General features: G+C 51.3%; 6 protein-coding genes across 6 annotated transcripts; 3 read left to right on the plus strand and 3 right to left on the minus strand.

Moving 5' to 3' along the window:
• Positions 1-80: 80 nt before the first annotated feature.
• On the plus strand, positions 81-3,807 carry MIND_00112500 (Tetratricopeptide repeat family; the record flags this gene model as incomplete). Its single annotated transcript, XM_037358070.1, has 5 exons — positions 81-179; positions 224-363; positions 414-582; positions 636-875; positions 925-3,807. 5 exons carry the CDS (start codon positions 81-83, stop codon positions 3,805-3,807), a joined length of 3,531 nt encoding a protein of 1,176 aa, XP_037225980.1.
• Positions 3,808-3,943: 136 nt separating this feature from the next.
• MIND_00112600 (uncharacterized protein) lies at positions 3,944-6,452 on the plus strand (the record flags this gene model as incomplete). Its single annotated transcript, XM_037358071.1, has 2 exons — positions 3,944-4,225; positions 4,275-6,452. Exons 1-2 carry the CDS (start codon positions 4,067-4,069, stop codon positions 6,450-6,452), a joined length of 2,337 nt encoding a protein of 778 aa, XP_037225981.1. The 5' UTR covers positions 3,944-4,066.
• A 220-nt stretch (positions 6,453-6,672) lies between these two features.
• MIND_00112700 (Haloacid dehalogenase-like hydrolase) lies at positions 6,673-7,541 on the minus strand (the record flags this gene model as incomplete). Its single annotated transcript, XM_037358072.1, has 3 exons — positions 7,503-7,541; positions 7,283-7,453; positions 6,673-7,227 (listed from the first exon to the last, which is right to left on the minus strand). The coding sequence occupies exons 1-3, from the start codon at positions 7,509-7,511 to the stop codon at positions 6,673-6,675; spliced, it is 735 nt and encodes a 244-aa protein (XP_037225982.1). The 5' UTR covers positions 7,512-7,541.
• A 98-nt stretch (positions 7,542-7,639) lies between these two features.
• Positions 7,640-9,513, minus strand: MIND_00112800 (Velvet domain-containing protein; the record flags this gene model as incomplete). The annotated part of the gene is made up of 7 exons (XM_037358073.1): positions 7,640-8,679; positions 8,730-8,809; positions 8,859-9,022; positions 9,069-9,159; positions 9,211-9,304; positions 9,369-9,436; positions 9,494-9,513. 7 exons carry the CDS (start codon positions 9,511-9,513, stop codon positions 7,640-7,642), a joined length of 1,557 nt encoding a protein of 518 aa, XP_037225983.1.
• A 2,639-nt stretch (positions 9,514-12,152) lies between these two features.
• MIND_00112900 (uncharacterized protein) lies at positions 12,153-13,939 on the plus strand (the record flags this gene model as incomplete). Its single annotated transcript, XM_037358074.1, has 5 exons — positions 12,153-12,235; positions 12,287-12,333; positions 12,385-12,995; positions 13,052-13,112; positions 13,164-13,939. The coding sequence occupies 5 exons, from the start codon at positions 12,153-12,155 to the stop codon at positions 13,937-13,939; spliced, it is 1,578 nt and encodes a 525-aa protein (XP_037225984.1).
• A 241-nt stretch (positions 13,940-14,180) lies between these two features.
• Positions 14,181-15,947, minus strand: MIND_00113000 (Acid protease; the record flags this gene model as incomplete). The annotated part of the gene is made up of 7 exons (XM_037358075.1): positions 14,181-14,233; positions 14,289-14,427; positions 14,475-14,665; positions 14,716-15,192; positions 15,241-15,476; positions 15,622-15,665; positions 15,714-15,947. 7 exons carry the CDS (start codon positions 15,945-15,947, stop codon positions 14,181-14,183), a joined length of 1,374 nt encoding a protein of 457 aa, XP_037225985.1.
• Positions 15,948-16,483: the final 536 nt, after the last annotated feature.

The raw sequence follows: 16,483 nt of genomic DNA on the forward strand, positions 1-16,483 counted from the left end.
CAGCGAGTTCCCCACAATCTATCCTAAAAGATCTTCCTGAGCGTCTAGCATCGCCTCACCATGCTATTTGCCCATCTACCATGGACCCAGTGACGGCCACAACCTCGCTCATCACCCTTGTGAGCTTTATAAAGGAGCTGGTGGAACTGGGGCATGGCATAGCGACTTCAATCGAGAAGGTATGCATTCCGACAAATGGAGATCGACACTGAAAGCTGTTAAGGTCAACGAAAACCGCCGTCAAATACGCAACCTCGTTAATGACATCCTCCACACGCTCACGGAACTTGCGAAGCTGATTAGAGAACGCGAGGAGCACTTTCAAACGCCTGCTTTACTTGCGGCGATTGGCAATCTCAAGGCGTAAGTGGGCGTCTGGTCAGCGACGGTACAGTTTGAAAAATACTTGGCAGAGATATGATACATGCGCTGGAAATTTGTCGTAGAATCTCGCCGGTAGAGCGCAAATCAGGCTTACGGGGAATCAAGACACAGTTGAAGGGGTGGATTAAACGCGACGAGATTGAAGGAGAGATACAAAGACTGAAGGAGCATGTGAACAAGTGCTTTCTCATGTTTGTGGTCAGTCATTCAACTCATTCTACTCTGAATTTACTGTTGATAACGTCTATTAGACCTTTTCGACGACGCGGATTGAGAAAAACACCGCAGAAATCATTCAGACGACCGAAAGAACTCGAAATGTTGCTCTGAGAGGCATGGATGCGACCCTTCGGGTCGAGCAGCGCTTCATTGTCGATACGGTTGAGAGTCAAGTCAAGTTGCGCAAATTAGAGACCATGATGTCTCGTGTCCTTCTCGAGACATCATTTGGACAGAATGTCATGGAACAAACGATCCAAGTTATTTTATCCGTGAGCTCAGCTTGTCATCTATAAACTTGACAACTTGAACCGATGCTAGGATCCTGGCCATCGAACACTAGAAGCTCAGTATTTGTCGACGCAGACGCTCAGACTGATCCCCCTGGTACAACAAATAGCGTCTGGAGGTGTATCTGTCCTTGATGCTTCGCTCTGGATGTCCCAATTAGGGCTCAAGAAAATGGAAGGAGCATCGGCTGAGCACGTCCTCCACTCGATTCTAAGTGCTGTCGTGCAAATTACCAACCCGAATATGGACATGGAGATTATGAACAACTGTATTGTCCGTCTCGGGACGAGACTCCGTAGTCTTGGAATGGCCACGGAATCCATCGCCTGGGAGCTGTTCACTTGCCAGATTCTTCATCGCCTGGCCAATGAACAGAATAGTTTCGTTGTTATGCCACGACTGGCTCGGGCTTTGCGTCGACTCTCTCTGGCTTACCGAGATCAAATGAAGTATCAGGAAGCCCTAAAGGCCAGCGAGCACTCATTAGAGCTTTGGCGCTCTATATTTGAGACCAATCCCAGCTCCGAAAACCAAATTCCGTTCCTCAACTCGATCACTGTTCATATGGAAAACCTCGCGTCCCTGAATAGAAGAGATGAACTGTTACCACTAGCAGAAGAAAGCGTCGCCATAGCTCGTGCAGATCTCATGCGTACGCGTGACTATTATAAGTCAGATGGCAAGGAGTGGTCAGAAGAGGACAAGTATGCTGCACGAAGATCTTTTGCAGCGATTTTTCGCTACGCACACACTCTTGCTTGGGCCCAGCGATCCGGAGAAGCGTGTTCCGTTGCCATCGAAGCCTTTGAATTGCTGACCACCATACCCTTGGACATCTCCCATCTGGTTCAAGTTGGCTCTGCAATCGACATGCTAATGGATCAAATATCTATCGTGGGCGAAAGGGGAGGTTTCACATTCGAATGGCTTGCCCGGCCTCTCATTCTATTTCATCATCTTGCTCAGCAATATGCCGAAGAGTTCTCGACACCTTTCCTCCGCCTTTTACACGCATACACATACATGGGTTCACTGGATGTCAATCCAAACAATACATCACATAATCTACGTGTCTTTCTCGAACCTAGCGGGGACAATCTCCCGCCTCTCCTCCCCGCATTTCAGCATCAGGTGTACCACAAAATTGCCAGTGCTGTAGTCGGAGCCGTGCTGTCTTTTTATATTCGTCCAGCCGACTCAGTTTATTCGCTGGTGCTGAATCTATTTCTTGCACACCCTCAATCCGCCCTTATCGCGTTTTCTCAAGTTGTTGACCGGAGCCTGAGTGTTTTGAGTCCAGACCCTCAAATAGACGATTGGGTCGTTCACACTCTTGCCGAACTCTTAAACTCGAATGGTATCTTCACTCAAGCAGAGCGGATCAAGCTACTTGGATGGTTACAGCGTCTTTGGGCCGTCAAAGGGCAGCAACTTGCAGACTTCTGCTCTGTGTGTATTTTGCGAAGTTGCTCTTGTTTGTGGCTTGGTGGTTTGACAATCGAAACCATGAATGTTCTCGAGGTGTGTGCCAACTCGCGCGACCAACATGTGGTGAATACCGCTGGCGTAATGAAAGCAGCCATATTGGGGGACATGGGGCGGATCGATGATGCCATGGCCGTAATGGTCGATCTCGAGCACCGTCTTACCTTTCACCAACGGGTCCTTCCCGCCGTACTAAAAGCCGATGAAGACCACTTTTATCAATACTGTTTCCTCAGAATTCAATTTCTTCGACGTACAACAAGACGAGAGGAGGCAATCGCATTCATACACGATGTGCTGACCCATCCCGTCGTTCCTCCTTCCTGGTCAGATGATGGACTGAACGACATGCACTACATCCTCATTCTTGTTGAAAGACTCGAGCTCAGATTAGAAATGGGACAGCCGAAAGCAGCTTTCGACGAAGGCGAAAATATTGTCAAGATGTGTCGAGGAGGTGTTAACGACGTGGAGAACGAGTACCGCCTTTTTAGTTTGGCGCGCACTCTTGTTGCGGTTAGCGAATGCCTGACAAGGGTTGGTCGCATTAGTGAAGCAATACTAGCTTGTCGAGAAGCGTTGTCGATCTACAAAGCGTACGAGAGTCAAATGTGGCACTCGTTTTTGTTGCCGTCGCGCAAGGAGAAGTTGGGAGGGATGGCATACCAGACGTTGTCTCGTCAATTGTTGCTGGCTGGGAGCGTTGACGAGGGGCTGGTTCATGCGCATGCGGCGGTCGATATATACCGAAAGTTAGTCGAGCTCGTGCCCCGACATAGACCAGCCCTTGCCGAAGCTCTTCAAAACCTCGCTAGAACCTCACAGATTCACAACCACCCTCAAAAGTGCTTAGAAGCGTGTGAGGAGGCAATAACGATATTACTCGAAGTTGTTAGTAACGAGGCCTATCTCCTTCCGATGTTGGTAGCCGCGCTGGACCAGCTTGAAACGTATCCTGGCCATAATCAGGAGTGGCTCGTTGCAATGCGAAGTGAAGCGACCGCTATAGGTTTCGTTGCCCACAATTCCACAGTACCCCGCACCCTGTTTACGCCCGTTCGTCTTTTACGACTCGATTCCGATGGTGACGATTCCCTCTCCAATTCAATAAACTTGAACTGGCGGACACTGGTCGAAGATGGAGATCTAGATGGCATTCCGAAGCAGCAGAACATCACCCTGACAGCGAATCTGGACTCGTCCCCAACCAAAACTTCCCATCGCGGGCAGAAATTGCAGAGCTTCCTCCCTTTGGACCTTGATAAAGTAGAGCTGGCTCCACTAAAGACAGCTCTTTATACCCCGATGGAAATCCATTTGCGACTAACGCCTATTGACGCTTTTTGGTGGGCAATTGTTGTGATGCTCAGCATGTTGGTCGCCGTGTTGGGTGTAGTTATTCTGGCACAGGATGGTAGAAATGAGTGACCTTCAGTGATACTTGTACGCTTATTATATCACAAATCGCTATTTGAGACAAATTTGAGAGACTGGATGTAAGACTGGACGCGTATCCTATCACGTGAGATCAGTCACCAGTCACATCACACCCTTTCCCTCGTCAACTCAGACCAGTTTCCCCATTCTCCCGACCAACCACAAGCTACCCACCACAGGAGCTGAATCGCCATCCCGCTCATCTCTGTCTACAAACAACGCAACTTCTCAAAGGCTTATTGCGGCCAAAATGCCCGCTCAGACGGTCGAAAGCGCCAAGGCGGCATCGAACGACCTGGAGATTCTTCAGAACCTCAAGGATATGATCAAGGCGGGACAACACGAGCTTTATCGCTCCGTACCACAGCCTCAGGCCCTCACCGCTATATATCTGGGCCCCAACGGCAAGGTAAGCTTATCTTCGTCATTTTTTCTCAACTTTCTTACCTTCATATGAGCCTCAAACTCCACCAACCGCTAGCGAAACGACTCCCACGGCTTCACACGCTTCTTGGGACCGCCCCGCTCAGACAACAAGTTATACCAATGGTCAAACCAGCACTGGGGTAGATCGTCGTCCACCAGATGTGCGGGCCCCGCCTTCTACCAGCAGTCGCAATCCTCAAAACTCTCTTGCTACTCCGAGTTCTGCTCCAGTTGCTGCGAATGCACACGTGCAAGGCCAAGCCTCTGTTGGACAGACAACAAGTCTTCGAGAGCGTATAGGGACCTCCACAAACGAATCTCAAGCCCGCACCCAAGCGCAACCTCAAAATGCATCGGCTCCTCTAATGGCTTCAAGTGCCTTAGCTGCCCCAACTCCAACTTCGTCCGCCCTCAACCCGCGCTCATTGGAAGCACGTTTGTCGACACCTCTTTCGAGCAATGGACGATACGATGACCGCCTACCTTCTTCTGCCTCTCGCGACCGTTACGAGCCACGCGAACGAGAGCCTGCAAGGCTAACTCCGCCACGCGACCGTCCTCTAGACTACGACAGATATGCAAACGATCGATACACTGGTGGAGAACGTTACCCGCCCTTACCATCTTCTGTGGAACGAGACCGTGACCGCTACTTACCTAGTGGTGACCGATACATCCCAGTTTCAGCAAGCGAACGAGAAAGAGAACGCGAAAGGGAGCGGGAGCGAGAAAGATATCCGCCACCTTTACCTCCAAGATCAGCGTCTGTGGTACCTGAAAGACGTTATTATGACGAAAGAGATCGTGAACTAGACCGTCGAGGAGAATACCATCGGCCAGAATATGATGATCGCGACAGAAGGTATGCACCAGCTCCAGCGCTTGTTGAACGCGACCGTCGTGACTGGCCAGCGGACTATGGTGGAGATAGGCGGAGTTGGGAAACCCGCGTCGTTGCCGCAGCACCGGCACCACATCCACTCCATCCAACGAATCATCCTGCCGCCGCACATCCTGTGGGTGTTAGTGCTGTTGCTGCTTCGTCTCCTTATGCTGCATTCGCCCCATTACAAAACCCCCCACCAAGAACATTTAGGGCGCCATCTCCTCCTCGTGACTCGCGTATTCGTCCTCGAAGTCTCAGTCCTGGTCGTGGTGTCATCGCACCACCAACAAAAAGGGCTAGAGGAGAAGAATATGTTGCAAGTGGTGCTGTCGCTGCCCCAGGGGATTATTATCGGCCTGCAGAAAGAGATCACCCACCAGCTACACTAACTCCAAGAGATTCTCTACCGCCTACGTCACGTGAACTCCGGGACATGCCCCCGTTAGGACGGGATCCAATTCCAACTGCAAGAGAACTTCGCGATATGCCGCCGCTCCGAGAAAATCGTGAACTACCCAGAGACATTCGTGAGCCACCAAGAGAACTTCGTGACGCTCCTCCTCTTCGAGACATTTCAAGAGACCCTCGTGATGCTCCGCCTAGTTCTGTAGTTATCCCGTCGCCTACCACATCCCGAGAGCCACGGGATCCCAAACCACTGCCAAGCGCCACCTTGCCACCACAACCTGTTTCTGCCTCCAGGGAAGCTAGACCACCCCCCGCTCTGCAAAATGGTGAATTTTCTCGTGCGCTCTTTCCAACGACCAAGTATCCAGTTGATCCTCGAGACATTGACCTTGTACGTGGGCGTCCCATTGATCCATACGACCCGCGTTACTACGACGAACGACGGATGTATGACGAGCGTGTGGAACGTGATGCGCGCGACGGTCGTCCAGACCCGCGACTCGATCCCCGAGATGTCCGGCCATCGGAGCGCGAAAGAGAGCGCGAGTTGCGGGAAAAGGAGCAACGAGAACGGGAGCGAGAACGAGAACGGGACAGAGAGCGGGAGCGAGAACGTGACAGAGAGAGAGATTTACATCCACCCGCTCCTGCACATCGTGAATCGCACCCACTTCCTGCGCCCCCGCCTCGAGAGTTGAGGGAAGCACCCCCGCTGCGCGACTCACGTGACCCTCGAGATGCTGTTCCGATGCGCGACCCCCGCGACCGAGACATCCCGATGCGGCCCATTGATCCGCGGGAAAGAGAGAGGGAGATCTTGCGGGAGCGGGAGCGAGAGAGAGAACGTCCTTTGGACTATCCGGGACCTCCGGTGTATAGAGACGAGCGGGAGCGGGACAGACGATATGCACGATGAAGTTGGTTTTTTGCTTGTTCTTCGCTTTGATTTGGGCTGATCTGGTTTCGTAGAGAAGATCTTAGAGAAGAATTTAGTTTACATGCTTGACAAACCACACCACTGCCATTGAATAAAAAATCTTGACCATGTTCTCCCTACCATTGACTGGAAACCATCTGCAAATTATTAGTGGAGATAGCAAACTAGAGAGGGCAAGTATGCACTATTACATTATTAACTAATAAGGACTCTCTAGCTGTTTGAGAAGACTTTCAAACTCATTCCAATGCTTCATGATAGGGTTAGCCCCCGCCTGCTCCAACACACCACGCATCTTGTCCTGCTCCTCCGACTCGTAGCTGCCAATGTATCCCACCGTCTTGATACCGGCTCGAACTGCACTCAGAGTGCCGTTCTTGCTGTCCTCCACCGCCACGCACTCGCCTGGCTGTTTCCCTAACACCTCGCACGCATGGAGGTAGATCGCCGGGTCTGGCTTGCTCGTGGGCTTCGCGAGACTGGTCGCAGCGCTGAATATCCGGTTGCTCGGGAAATACCGGTCCATGCCGACCTTATCCACGCTGGCCTGGACGCGCCGGCCCGCGCTCGAACTGACTACGGCCATTTCATACGCGTTAGTGTCAGCAAGCGAGGCGAGGACAGCGTCCACCCCCATGCACGGCTCGAGTGCCGCCCGAATCTTGCCAATCACAGCGTCTTCTTCGCGGGAGACATAGTCGTCGAAGGCGTCCGGTGGGAGCGAGAGACTATATTTCTTTGCCAGGGAGGACATCTGCTCGCGGAATGAGCAAATCCGATTTCATTTCAGATAAGGCCCAGGGGGCTACCATGCCACGGAAGTTTTGTCCCACAAACTCGTTGAATAGCGCGGGCCCAGTATATCGATCGGATATGCCCTGCGACGCGAGAATCTCGTTTGCAAGCTCCGCGCAGGCCTCAAAGGCGAGTGTCTCCGAAAGAACAAGCGTGTTGTCGCAGTCGAACAGCAGAGTAGAGACCTTTGGGTATGTTCTGTTTGTGCTCTTGAACATTAGAGCGCAATAATACCTTGGGCATGGTATGGTGGTCGAAAGCCAAGTGGTAAGTAGTTTGCATGACGTCATCGGAGACAAAATACTGAAGTTATAATTCACATTGAGTAAGTACATGATTAGAGCGACGATTACAATGAGATAACTAAGGTACTAGAATGCAAAACCTGAGTTGGGACTGCCCGTTGCCCGACTAATCGGCCACAAAGTGCGTGGTTCACTCGCAGAGAATGTTGTCACGTGTCCTGACGACCAGAAGGGTGGCAACCGTTGTGACGAGGGCGGAGTGGAGTCTGTTTCTCGAACAGGTCTTGAACTTGTCCAAGAATAGCCCGCATCTGCCGCCCCACTCTCCGTTTCAATCTCAAGGTCAAGGTCTTCTTCGCTCGAGTCGATTGGTGAGCCCGTCGTACTCGTTTGGAAGATGGAGATTGGTAAATCCATCATGGGCGGGGGAGCATACATGGTCATTCCGGCCTGACGATGGGCAGGAGCGGCGCTGCCAGCGCCAGCCGTCTCTGGCGATGGATGCGAAGGCCGTAAAAGATGGTCTGACCATAAAGCGCCCCCAGTGCCCTCCCGTTCGTCGTCCGAGTCCGACTGCCCACCTCGCGCGTTCCCCCCTTGCGGTGGAAATGGAGAGCGGACCGTGAATTCGAATGACTGGGGAAGGTGTTGGTTGGGGAGCGGCGGGCGGACTGTGGTTGGCGTCCATTGCTGTTGGGGAGGAGGTAAATGGCTGCGAGAGCCAAAAGCAGGATTTGGAGGCGACTCGTGAGACAAACGGCGATACTGGTGACTGTAGCTTGCAGATGGCAAGCCCAATCCCAGTCCCAAACCCAGCCCTTCAAACGCTCGCGGGAGTTGCATCCCACCCATTCTCATCTCCGTCGACGGAGAGAACGTAGAGCTCATCCCATCTAGCGTCCTTAGACGTTTAGGCGAGGATTGACTCAACTCTATCTCGTTGTTGTGATATGGAGACGAACTTGACGATTCGTTGTCGCGAAGGTAAGTTCGGGATGGCGAAGAAAAACTTGACATGGCGTTCATCGGTGAGTTCGGGAGCTCTGGGTTCGTCAGAGATATGGACGGCGACGTGTTATTGGCTGTTTTGTCTGAAGCTCTAACTTCTTTCCGTATGCGCAGTTTGACGCCCTGAGCGGCTAGGGCACGCGTCAAGGGAGTAGATACTAACGAAGAAATCTTCAATCACGCGCGTAGTTTGGCTCAGGCTGCATACCTTGAACTCCGGGGTAGAGCTTCCCGGGGTATACAAAGAAGGGCTGAGAAAAGGTGACAGCACATGGTTTGACCACATCCCTAAATGTGAAACTTGAGAGCGGGACGATATATAGAATGAACCACGCACGACTCGATCACAAAAAGGCTCAGTTTAAATCTCCAACTTCCCTCCAGGCGGACGCAGATATCAGGGAAAATAAAAAAGGCCGCATCGTCGTCCGAGTTGGGGTGGTCTTTGAGGACACGAACAGAGGAGACCAGAGCACCAGATGTGCTCGGTTTTCCATTCTCCTGTGATAGAGTAAGAAATGCCCTGGTGGAAAAGGACGAAACCAACACATTTGATGTCTTGATCACCGTTGGTCGTGACAAGGGCCGCATACATAAAGTAGTATGGGTTTGTTAAATGTGGCGTTCGATTTGCGGGCCTACCGCAACATTAACATTAGAAGTGGCGAAGCGTGTAAAAATTCGTCTACCTATCAATAGACCTTGCTGAAATGTCTGCCGGGGAGCCACTGGGATCGGTTACATTGAGTTGAACGATAATGGGTGGGTCAACTGGTCTGCGATCTGCTGAGGCACATCAGCCACTCAGCCGACGGCAAAGGCGCCAAACAGACAACAAAAGACTGACCCGAAACTTTCATTGCCGAAATCCGGGCGTGTAACGGTTGTTGGCGGATAGTGATGTCGTACTTGAGCCTACATGGTCTGAAGTGAGGCGGAGGGAAAGCGGCGCAAGACAGGCTTGACGCGTACGTTTCAGAAATACCGGCCATGACTAGTTAGCCGGGAGTAAGCAAGGGGGTTGCTGCGATTGCCCTTAGTCTTGCGCGTTGTGGGGTAGAAGAGGAGCGGAAAAAATAGGCTCGATGGCGAATTGACGGTGGGCGAAGATGCTGTGGGATAGATTACTGCATCCATACCTCGCGGCGAGCGCGTGTTGTACCATGAGATGAAGTCGCTATCCGCAGACAATCGAACGGGTAAACAAGTGAGATGGTAGTGAGTGGCAGGGTCGGGCCGGACCTAATAGAGGAGAGAACATGCCAGATTAGAGTGAGAACCATTTAACTGGGTCGTGCTTGCCTTGTTGGACCAAATAGGTCGAGTCATTGTCCGCTGTGCTCTGCCTGCGTCTCAAGGATCTGCTTCGCTCGGGTGTTTGCGGTTACAGCTTTGAGAGCCGGCAGGAAGTTTTCGGACTGGTTGACACTGACGACCCGGTTTATCAACATGCAGGAAGACCATTCAGAATCAACGAAGCAAATTTGTGGTCAGTGGAGCTGATTCGGAAAGATTATCGATGTAGTGCGTTCGGCATGGAATAATGCACAGAGAAAGCTGAATCGATTGAAGAGAGACGAAAGTGTCACACACGCAATTTGTCACACCTACAACTGCTAAGACCTAGTCAAATTCTCAGAATATCGGCATTCACTGGACATCTGTGCCTTGCAGCAATGAACTTGAAGGAACAGCATGAAGTCCTTTTACATTGTCTCCGTAGACTCGGACATGAGCACTAGCGCCATCGTCAAACATAGTTTCCTTTCAAATCATTATGCCTTCGGAACTTGAGAGCCTCTCATTCGCTGCAGACTCGGAATCAACAATGAATTCTGCCCCAACAAGGCTGCTCACCGTGCGCGAAGAATAGGATACACAAGAACCCAGTTTTCAGCATGCTACTAAACGTAACGGGATGTTGCCATGAAAGCTTGCTTTGTCGGACGATGCTTGTTTTCCTCCTCGTAACTTAGCTTTTGAGTCATCGATTACTGGCCGGTTCTGTGACCAGGATCCTTGTCGGCGTTTTCCGTACCTCGTGTTCGCTGGCCTCCACAGGCAAAATGGCACCCTTCGTCTTCAGTGCTCGGAGAATGCAACTGCAGATGACTCTTATGTCGTGTGGTCAACGAGCGCTTCATATCCGACATATCGGTCCGAGGTAGCTCCCAGACATCAAGTCTTGAACGAATGTGGCTCAGATGCGATATCGATTGCACGAATTTCAAGCATTATTCCCCACGCCAAAAGGCTTAGTCAATGTGTTTTGGACTTGAAAGGTTTCTGCTTCAACTTATCACACAAAAAAGCAACTGGATTTGAACACCGTTCATGAACAAATCTGGCTTTATATCCTTCAATAAACCACAGGCAGGAATCAAGAATACACCTATGTAATCAACGCCCATGCCCTACTAGTAGAGAACAAGTTCTTCCTGCGAACCGCGCATGTAGCTCCGATTGCCAGATGGTAGAGCAAAGCCTACAAAGGAGAAAAGAATATGCAGATAAAAATCAACAGTGGCGATGTAGGGAGAATGGTATGATGCGTGGGCGCTGTCGCACGGCTATCAGTCTAGATACGAGGAAGGAAGGTATTATGCGTACGACGATCCATAGCCTAGCTGGTCACTACCAACCCTCGCAAAGGGCTGGATCAAGAGGGGCAATAACATTGGCCTTCTTCTTGCCATCATCCGACTTTGACTTCGCCGGTGCGACTGGGGGTGCACCTCTTTTAGGGCGTGGTAGGATGTTATTAGAGCCAAGGGAAGGTGTCTCCATCGACAGCGACGTGGGGGAGACGGGTGTCGGGAGCGGGGTGTAGAAACTGTTGGCACTGCTGCTGCTGGTGGTGGTCGATGCCATGGTGTTTACGCGATGAGGACAAACGATGGGGAGGACAGAAATAACGCGGCCGTGGCGAGTAGATGGTGGACAGAGGGAAGTTGTGGAATGAGGCCCGACCGTTTGACGATCGCTCTTTAGGCGATTGTTAGGGGACCCTAATGCTTTTTTGTTAGGGGCACGGATAGGTCGAATTCATCGGCTGGGACGATTTAAGGCACGTCATCGCCATTCTGAGGGGTAGAAGAGTGGCAAGGCAAATCGGGAGCCTACCGATGTTTGTATCCCACAGAAGATGCGTCCGGGGAGATAATGATGCGCGAGCTTTTTTAGTATGTAAAGTTTGCGTGGACGCCACGACGGGCTGGTACTTGTTAGATTTGAGAGAACTTGAACATGTCACTAGCCCGGGTGTCGAGGTGGTACATGAAGTGGTTGATAGCAGTGCATAGGGCCCAAAGTGTCTAGCTCTTGATATAGGGAGTGGAGAGCGACGCATTTGACAAAGTCCAAGTCATCAACTGTGACATTTACCGTGACAGATCACGCGACCTTAAGTACCTTTCCTCTAATCTCTGATTCTGAGTCCAAGTGTGCTCTCTTCTCGCTCAATGAGAAGGGCCTGTAACGAAACGCATATGCATTCCCACCATGAAGCATTTTTCACGCAGGATAGGATGCTAATTAGGCCCTGCCAATCGAAAGAAGCCCTCCTGACTTCACTTTCGCCCTATCACGGAATTTAAAAGTCCTTGGTCGACCTCTAATCGGAGTTACTTTCATGGAAATCATTCCTCAATCTGTCTCCGCGCCTACCGAACGCGTTGTACCAACTTTCAAACGGCCTTTGGGCCCAAATGAACTGTTGGTCTTGATCTATCTTCCAAAGACTTTCAAGGTCTCATCCATTTAAAGATCGTACTTTCTTCCGAGCCGCGCTTATGGCCTCAACGACATCTTCAGTTCGTTACTCTACTTCATCCCGTAGCAGAAGACACTGATTTATTCAATAGCTCGAATAACATTTTTCGCACCCGCCGAACTCATTTCACCTTTTCGCATCCAGGTCGCCTGGGCCGTCACACTGCTTCGGCATACCCTTCTTGCGTCAACCATTGAAATGAAGCCAGGGGACTACGACGGCGCGGAGTTCGTGTATACCCCACCAATAGATGCGCAAGACGCCTTTCGACAAGCTGGTGCTTTTATCCATTTCCACGATAGCAAATGCCGCCGGGATCTTCTCGATCGCGTTTATAATGGGCCCAGAATGCTGCCTCCCGCCTCCCAAGGCCTGTCGAGACTTGATATCGCCCGTTTCGGCCAGGCGCCAGGAGAACCCGACGGGGTCCATGAATTTCAATTGTTTTTCTGGACCCCGCATTCCATTACACAGTCTCCTGCGGCCCACCGGTGTCTCAACGGTATTTTTGAGATCTTGGCTGGCGGACACAAGAACACAACGAACCCACGGTCGAACGAAGAACTCTTGAAGTTGCTTGACGAGGAATGGAGAACACGTTGGCCAAATCGAACGCAAGAACATCCTATTCCGCCCTCTTCTGAGACGAGGATGGGCCTTCTAGGGTATGAAGAGCCCCTGAAGGATGACACACCTTCCAAGGTTCAGTTGACAAGTTGGTTGGCACCAGTAATAAACTGATGTTATATCATTTGCAGGGCGGTCAAACGTTCCCTCGGGTTGTTCCCTCCAACACTTATGGCAGCATCCGTACCATCCGTGCGCGATTCAACCAGCAACAAACGGCTGCTATATTTACTAAATGTAAAGCACAACAAGTCAGCTTCGGAAACGTCGTCTTCGCTCTCAGTAATCTGGCATGGAATCGTCTCGCTACCAGCCATCCAGAGCTCTCTGCCCCTCGTTCGCCTCCGACAGTAATGTACACAGCTATTGGATTGCGAGGGCTTGCTCCTGGACTCGAACTTTCTCCAACACCGACTTGTGACCCTTGGGACATGTCTCTAACTCTTGGGTACCACACCGTCTCGCTTCCAGTTTCCGCCCAAGAAAGCCTGCCCTTTCTTTGGAAGCAGGCGCGACTTGCTCAGGCCCAAATGCGCGATTACACGCACGATGAGCCAACATCACTTCGTGGGCGCGTACTCACGACTGCTCTGGCGCGTGCGGAAAGGGCCAAAGCCTGGGCTCGCATCGACGACGGCTTTGCCTCGACTCCGGCCGTGTCGAGCAAGAGTCAAGGAGCGCCAGCACTGCTTGGTATAACACACACGGGGGAAACCAAGTCGGTGTACCGCACCTCGTATTACCCATCACTGAAGCTGATCGAAACCGTTGGTGGCTCGCGCAAAGGACCGGGGGGCATCCTTCTGTCGTCGCGCACGTTCTTGGGCCAGCTGAACCTTTGGCTGGCTTGGGACGACGCTGTTCGCCCGCCTGGGCTGCTCGAAGAATATTGGGGTCATTTGGTCGACGGTATGCATCAGTATGTTCTGGGAGATGTTGCCCTGTGCGGAACAGCAGAAGAGGAAGACTTGATACGTGGCGTGACGATTAGTAGATGTACCGCCAAAGCAAAATTATAATAGAATATCTTCCTGCACAGAGGCATTGGTGTTAAAAAGAATTCCAAGGAAGATTTTGGCCTTCCACCAGCTCCAAATATTGACTTGATTTTAGGTTTATCTTAGCCCGTAAATAGAATCAATAACCGTATTGAGATGAGTCCGTGCCCGTGAAAGATTGAATGTTCCGAATGAGTTAGCGATATTATACAGGCAGGATTATGGAGGGTCATCAGTAGACGTTAGTACAGAATATGGCGCATCAGAGAAGGTATGATGTAATGGCGACCCCAGCAGCAAATGATATCGCAAGCACTGAGAGAGAGAGAGAATTTGTCAGCTCGGAGTTGAAAAAGTGAGACCATCGTACTCGATTGGGTAGCATGTCGCGCGTCATTCCTGCTCGCGCCACTGCCCGCTTGTGGCGAGCCTGAGGATCCGGCGAGGTCCGATAGCTGGGCAAAACCGATTTGGTTGGGGTTGACGCGGTAAACAGAGTACACATTTTTCTAAAGAGATTTCCGTCAGTGTCCGGATCAGAAGAGATAGCACACACAAGGAATGTATCGCCGACAACCCACGACGGGTTTCCTGAGCTGGGAGTGATGGCACTGCCTAGCGTAAGGTCGAAGATGCCGCCAATGCACATATTGCTGCTACTCCCCGAGCCAAGGTTCATGTCGGCGGGATTGATAGGCCACACCTTCCCACCAAACGACATACTGACTTGTATGACAGTGGAACAAGCTGCGGTGAAAGATCAGGAGCAGAATTGCGATCATGTAAAGAATGCATACGGAACTCGAAATAGCCTTCCATAGTGGGACTCCTAATAGCGCCAGGAATGGTACTGTAGATGGCAGCGACGTCAGCACTCGGTCCACCGATGAGTGTGGTACCGGTGTCTATAGCAGCGAGAGCGCCTTTGGTGATTGGCACTGAAGTGTTCTGCACTGTAACTTGCGACACACCCAACAGCCAGAAGGTGGGTTGGCCTGGGGTTATAAGATTCAAAAACTCGATTTCGCCTTGGAAAAGCGAGGAGTTGGTGCCACCAAGAGTGAAAGAGCCTCCTGGCTCCTCCTCAGCGAAGCGCCGCGATCCACGAAATCGCGTGAGCCAGAATGCCATCTCTGGCGTCGCAAGCTGGTTGCTCGACACAAGTGCCTGCCAGAAAGGGACAGCTTGTGTAGATGCAATAGCACCAAATGCAAGGCCCATAATACCGGATACGGAGCCGGAGAGAAGGCCGTTCGAAATGGCAGTGACTTTCACTGATATTCCATTAGCTTGCGTAGAGAACGACAATACGAAAGACTCACGAAAGCCTTGCTTTGCAACAGAGAAAGTGCCCATGCTGACGCTTTCAACGCCTAATAAGCCCTGCACCTGACCCGAGCCATAGCTGATGCCTACGGGTTGTGCAGACTGTTGTTGGAACGTACTCGACTGGCCAGAATTGAACACGGGAGTTTCCCTGATGCAATTGCGACATGAAGAGTCTGCGACCCACAAGTCAGAGGATCCGGTGTCGAGGATGACATTAAAGGATTGTGGACTGTGAAGTGGTCAGTCAAAGGCTTGGGAGCACGATAATCATCGAGGGCTTGGAACAGCGTGGTGATTCCTTGGCTCAAGATACGACATGCATGAAATTGAGCGCGAGGACGGGCGCTGAGGAAAACGGAGCCAGTAGGACTTACGGGGTGCCAATGCTAACAGTCCCGAAGTAGCTGGAGTCTCCTTGCTGGACCAGTATTCAACATCGTCGCTATGATGACGTCGAAGCGCATACCTGATTCACGAAAGGTAAGCTTTGGGAACTCGCTCTCCGTTGCATTCGTTTCGTAGTTGAGTTTGAAGGCTTGCCGTAGCCATACCGAGAGCGAGCAAAATCTGCTGCGGCCTGAAAGTCGGATGGAGATGAAGGCCACCGACCGGCTCTTCGTGAGATCTCAATGTGAATGGGTTCGGAGACTACAAATGCGGGGAGAGACAGAAGGATAGCGGCGATGGAAAGAGGAATCATGGAGGAAAACAAGAATGAAAGCAGGCCAAGCCGGTGCCTGCGAAGTTAGCCGTCACCGACGTGCTCGTGGAGATGAAGTCAGGTTGGTGACATGCTGTGGATCAGCCGCCGATGGCCGTTCCTGCCGAAGCTGCCAAGAGCACAGTTGTCGCAGTCATCGACCTTTCTTAGCCTTTCTTACACAAGAGGGTGGACCCACAACAAGGCAAAATGAATCGCAACATCAAAGACTCTCCCCAATACTCACTGAGCAAGGCGACTTGCTCTCAGATGTCTCAGCGTCCTCTCTGAATCATACATAATGCGCCAAGAAAACGAATTTGCTTATGAGTAACAGTTGTACTCCTTGTGTCTGGAAAATCTCCTCATTGGAGATTTCATCGCCAAAGTTACAGTCCTTGCATAACTCTACTTAGGTTCGCTTGGAGTTCCACACTCGTCTGTTGACTTTTTTTCAAAACCTTCAACTTGTCATTGGTGAACGCGTTCAATTGGCTTCCATCCAATGGATAGAGAGTCTAGGCCTAGGCCTGATA

The sequence above is a fragment of the Mycena indigotica genome, assembly GCF_014461135.1.
Source record: "Mycena indigotica strain 171206Taipei chromosome Unknown Mind.scaff0001, whole genome shotgun sequence".
In the NCBI taxonomy this organism is placed as follows: Eukaryota; Fungi; Basidiomycota; class Agaricomycetes; order Agaricales; family Mycenaceae; genus Mycena; species Mycena indigotica.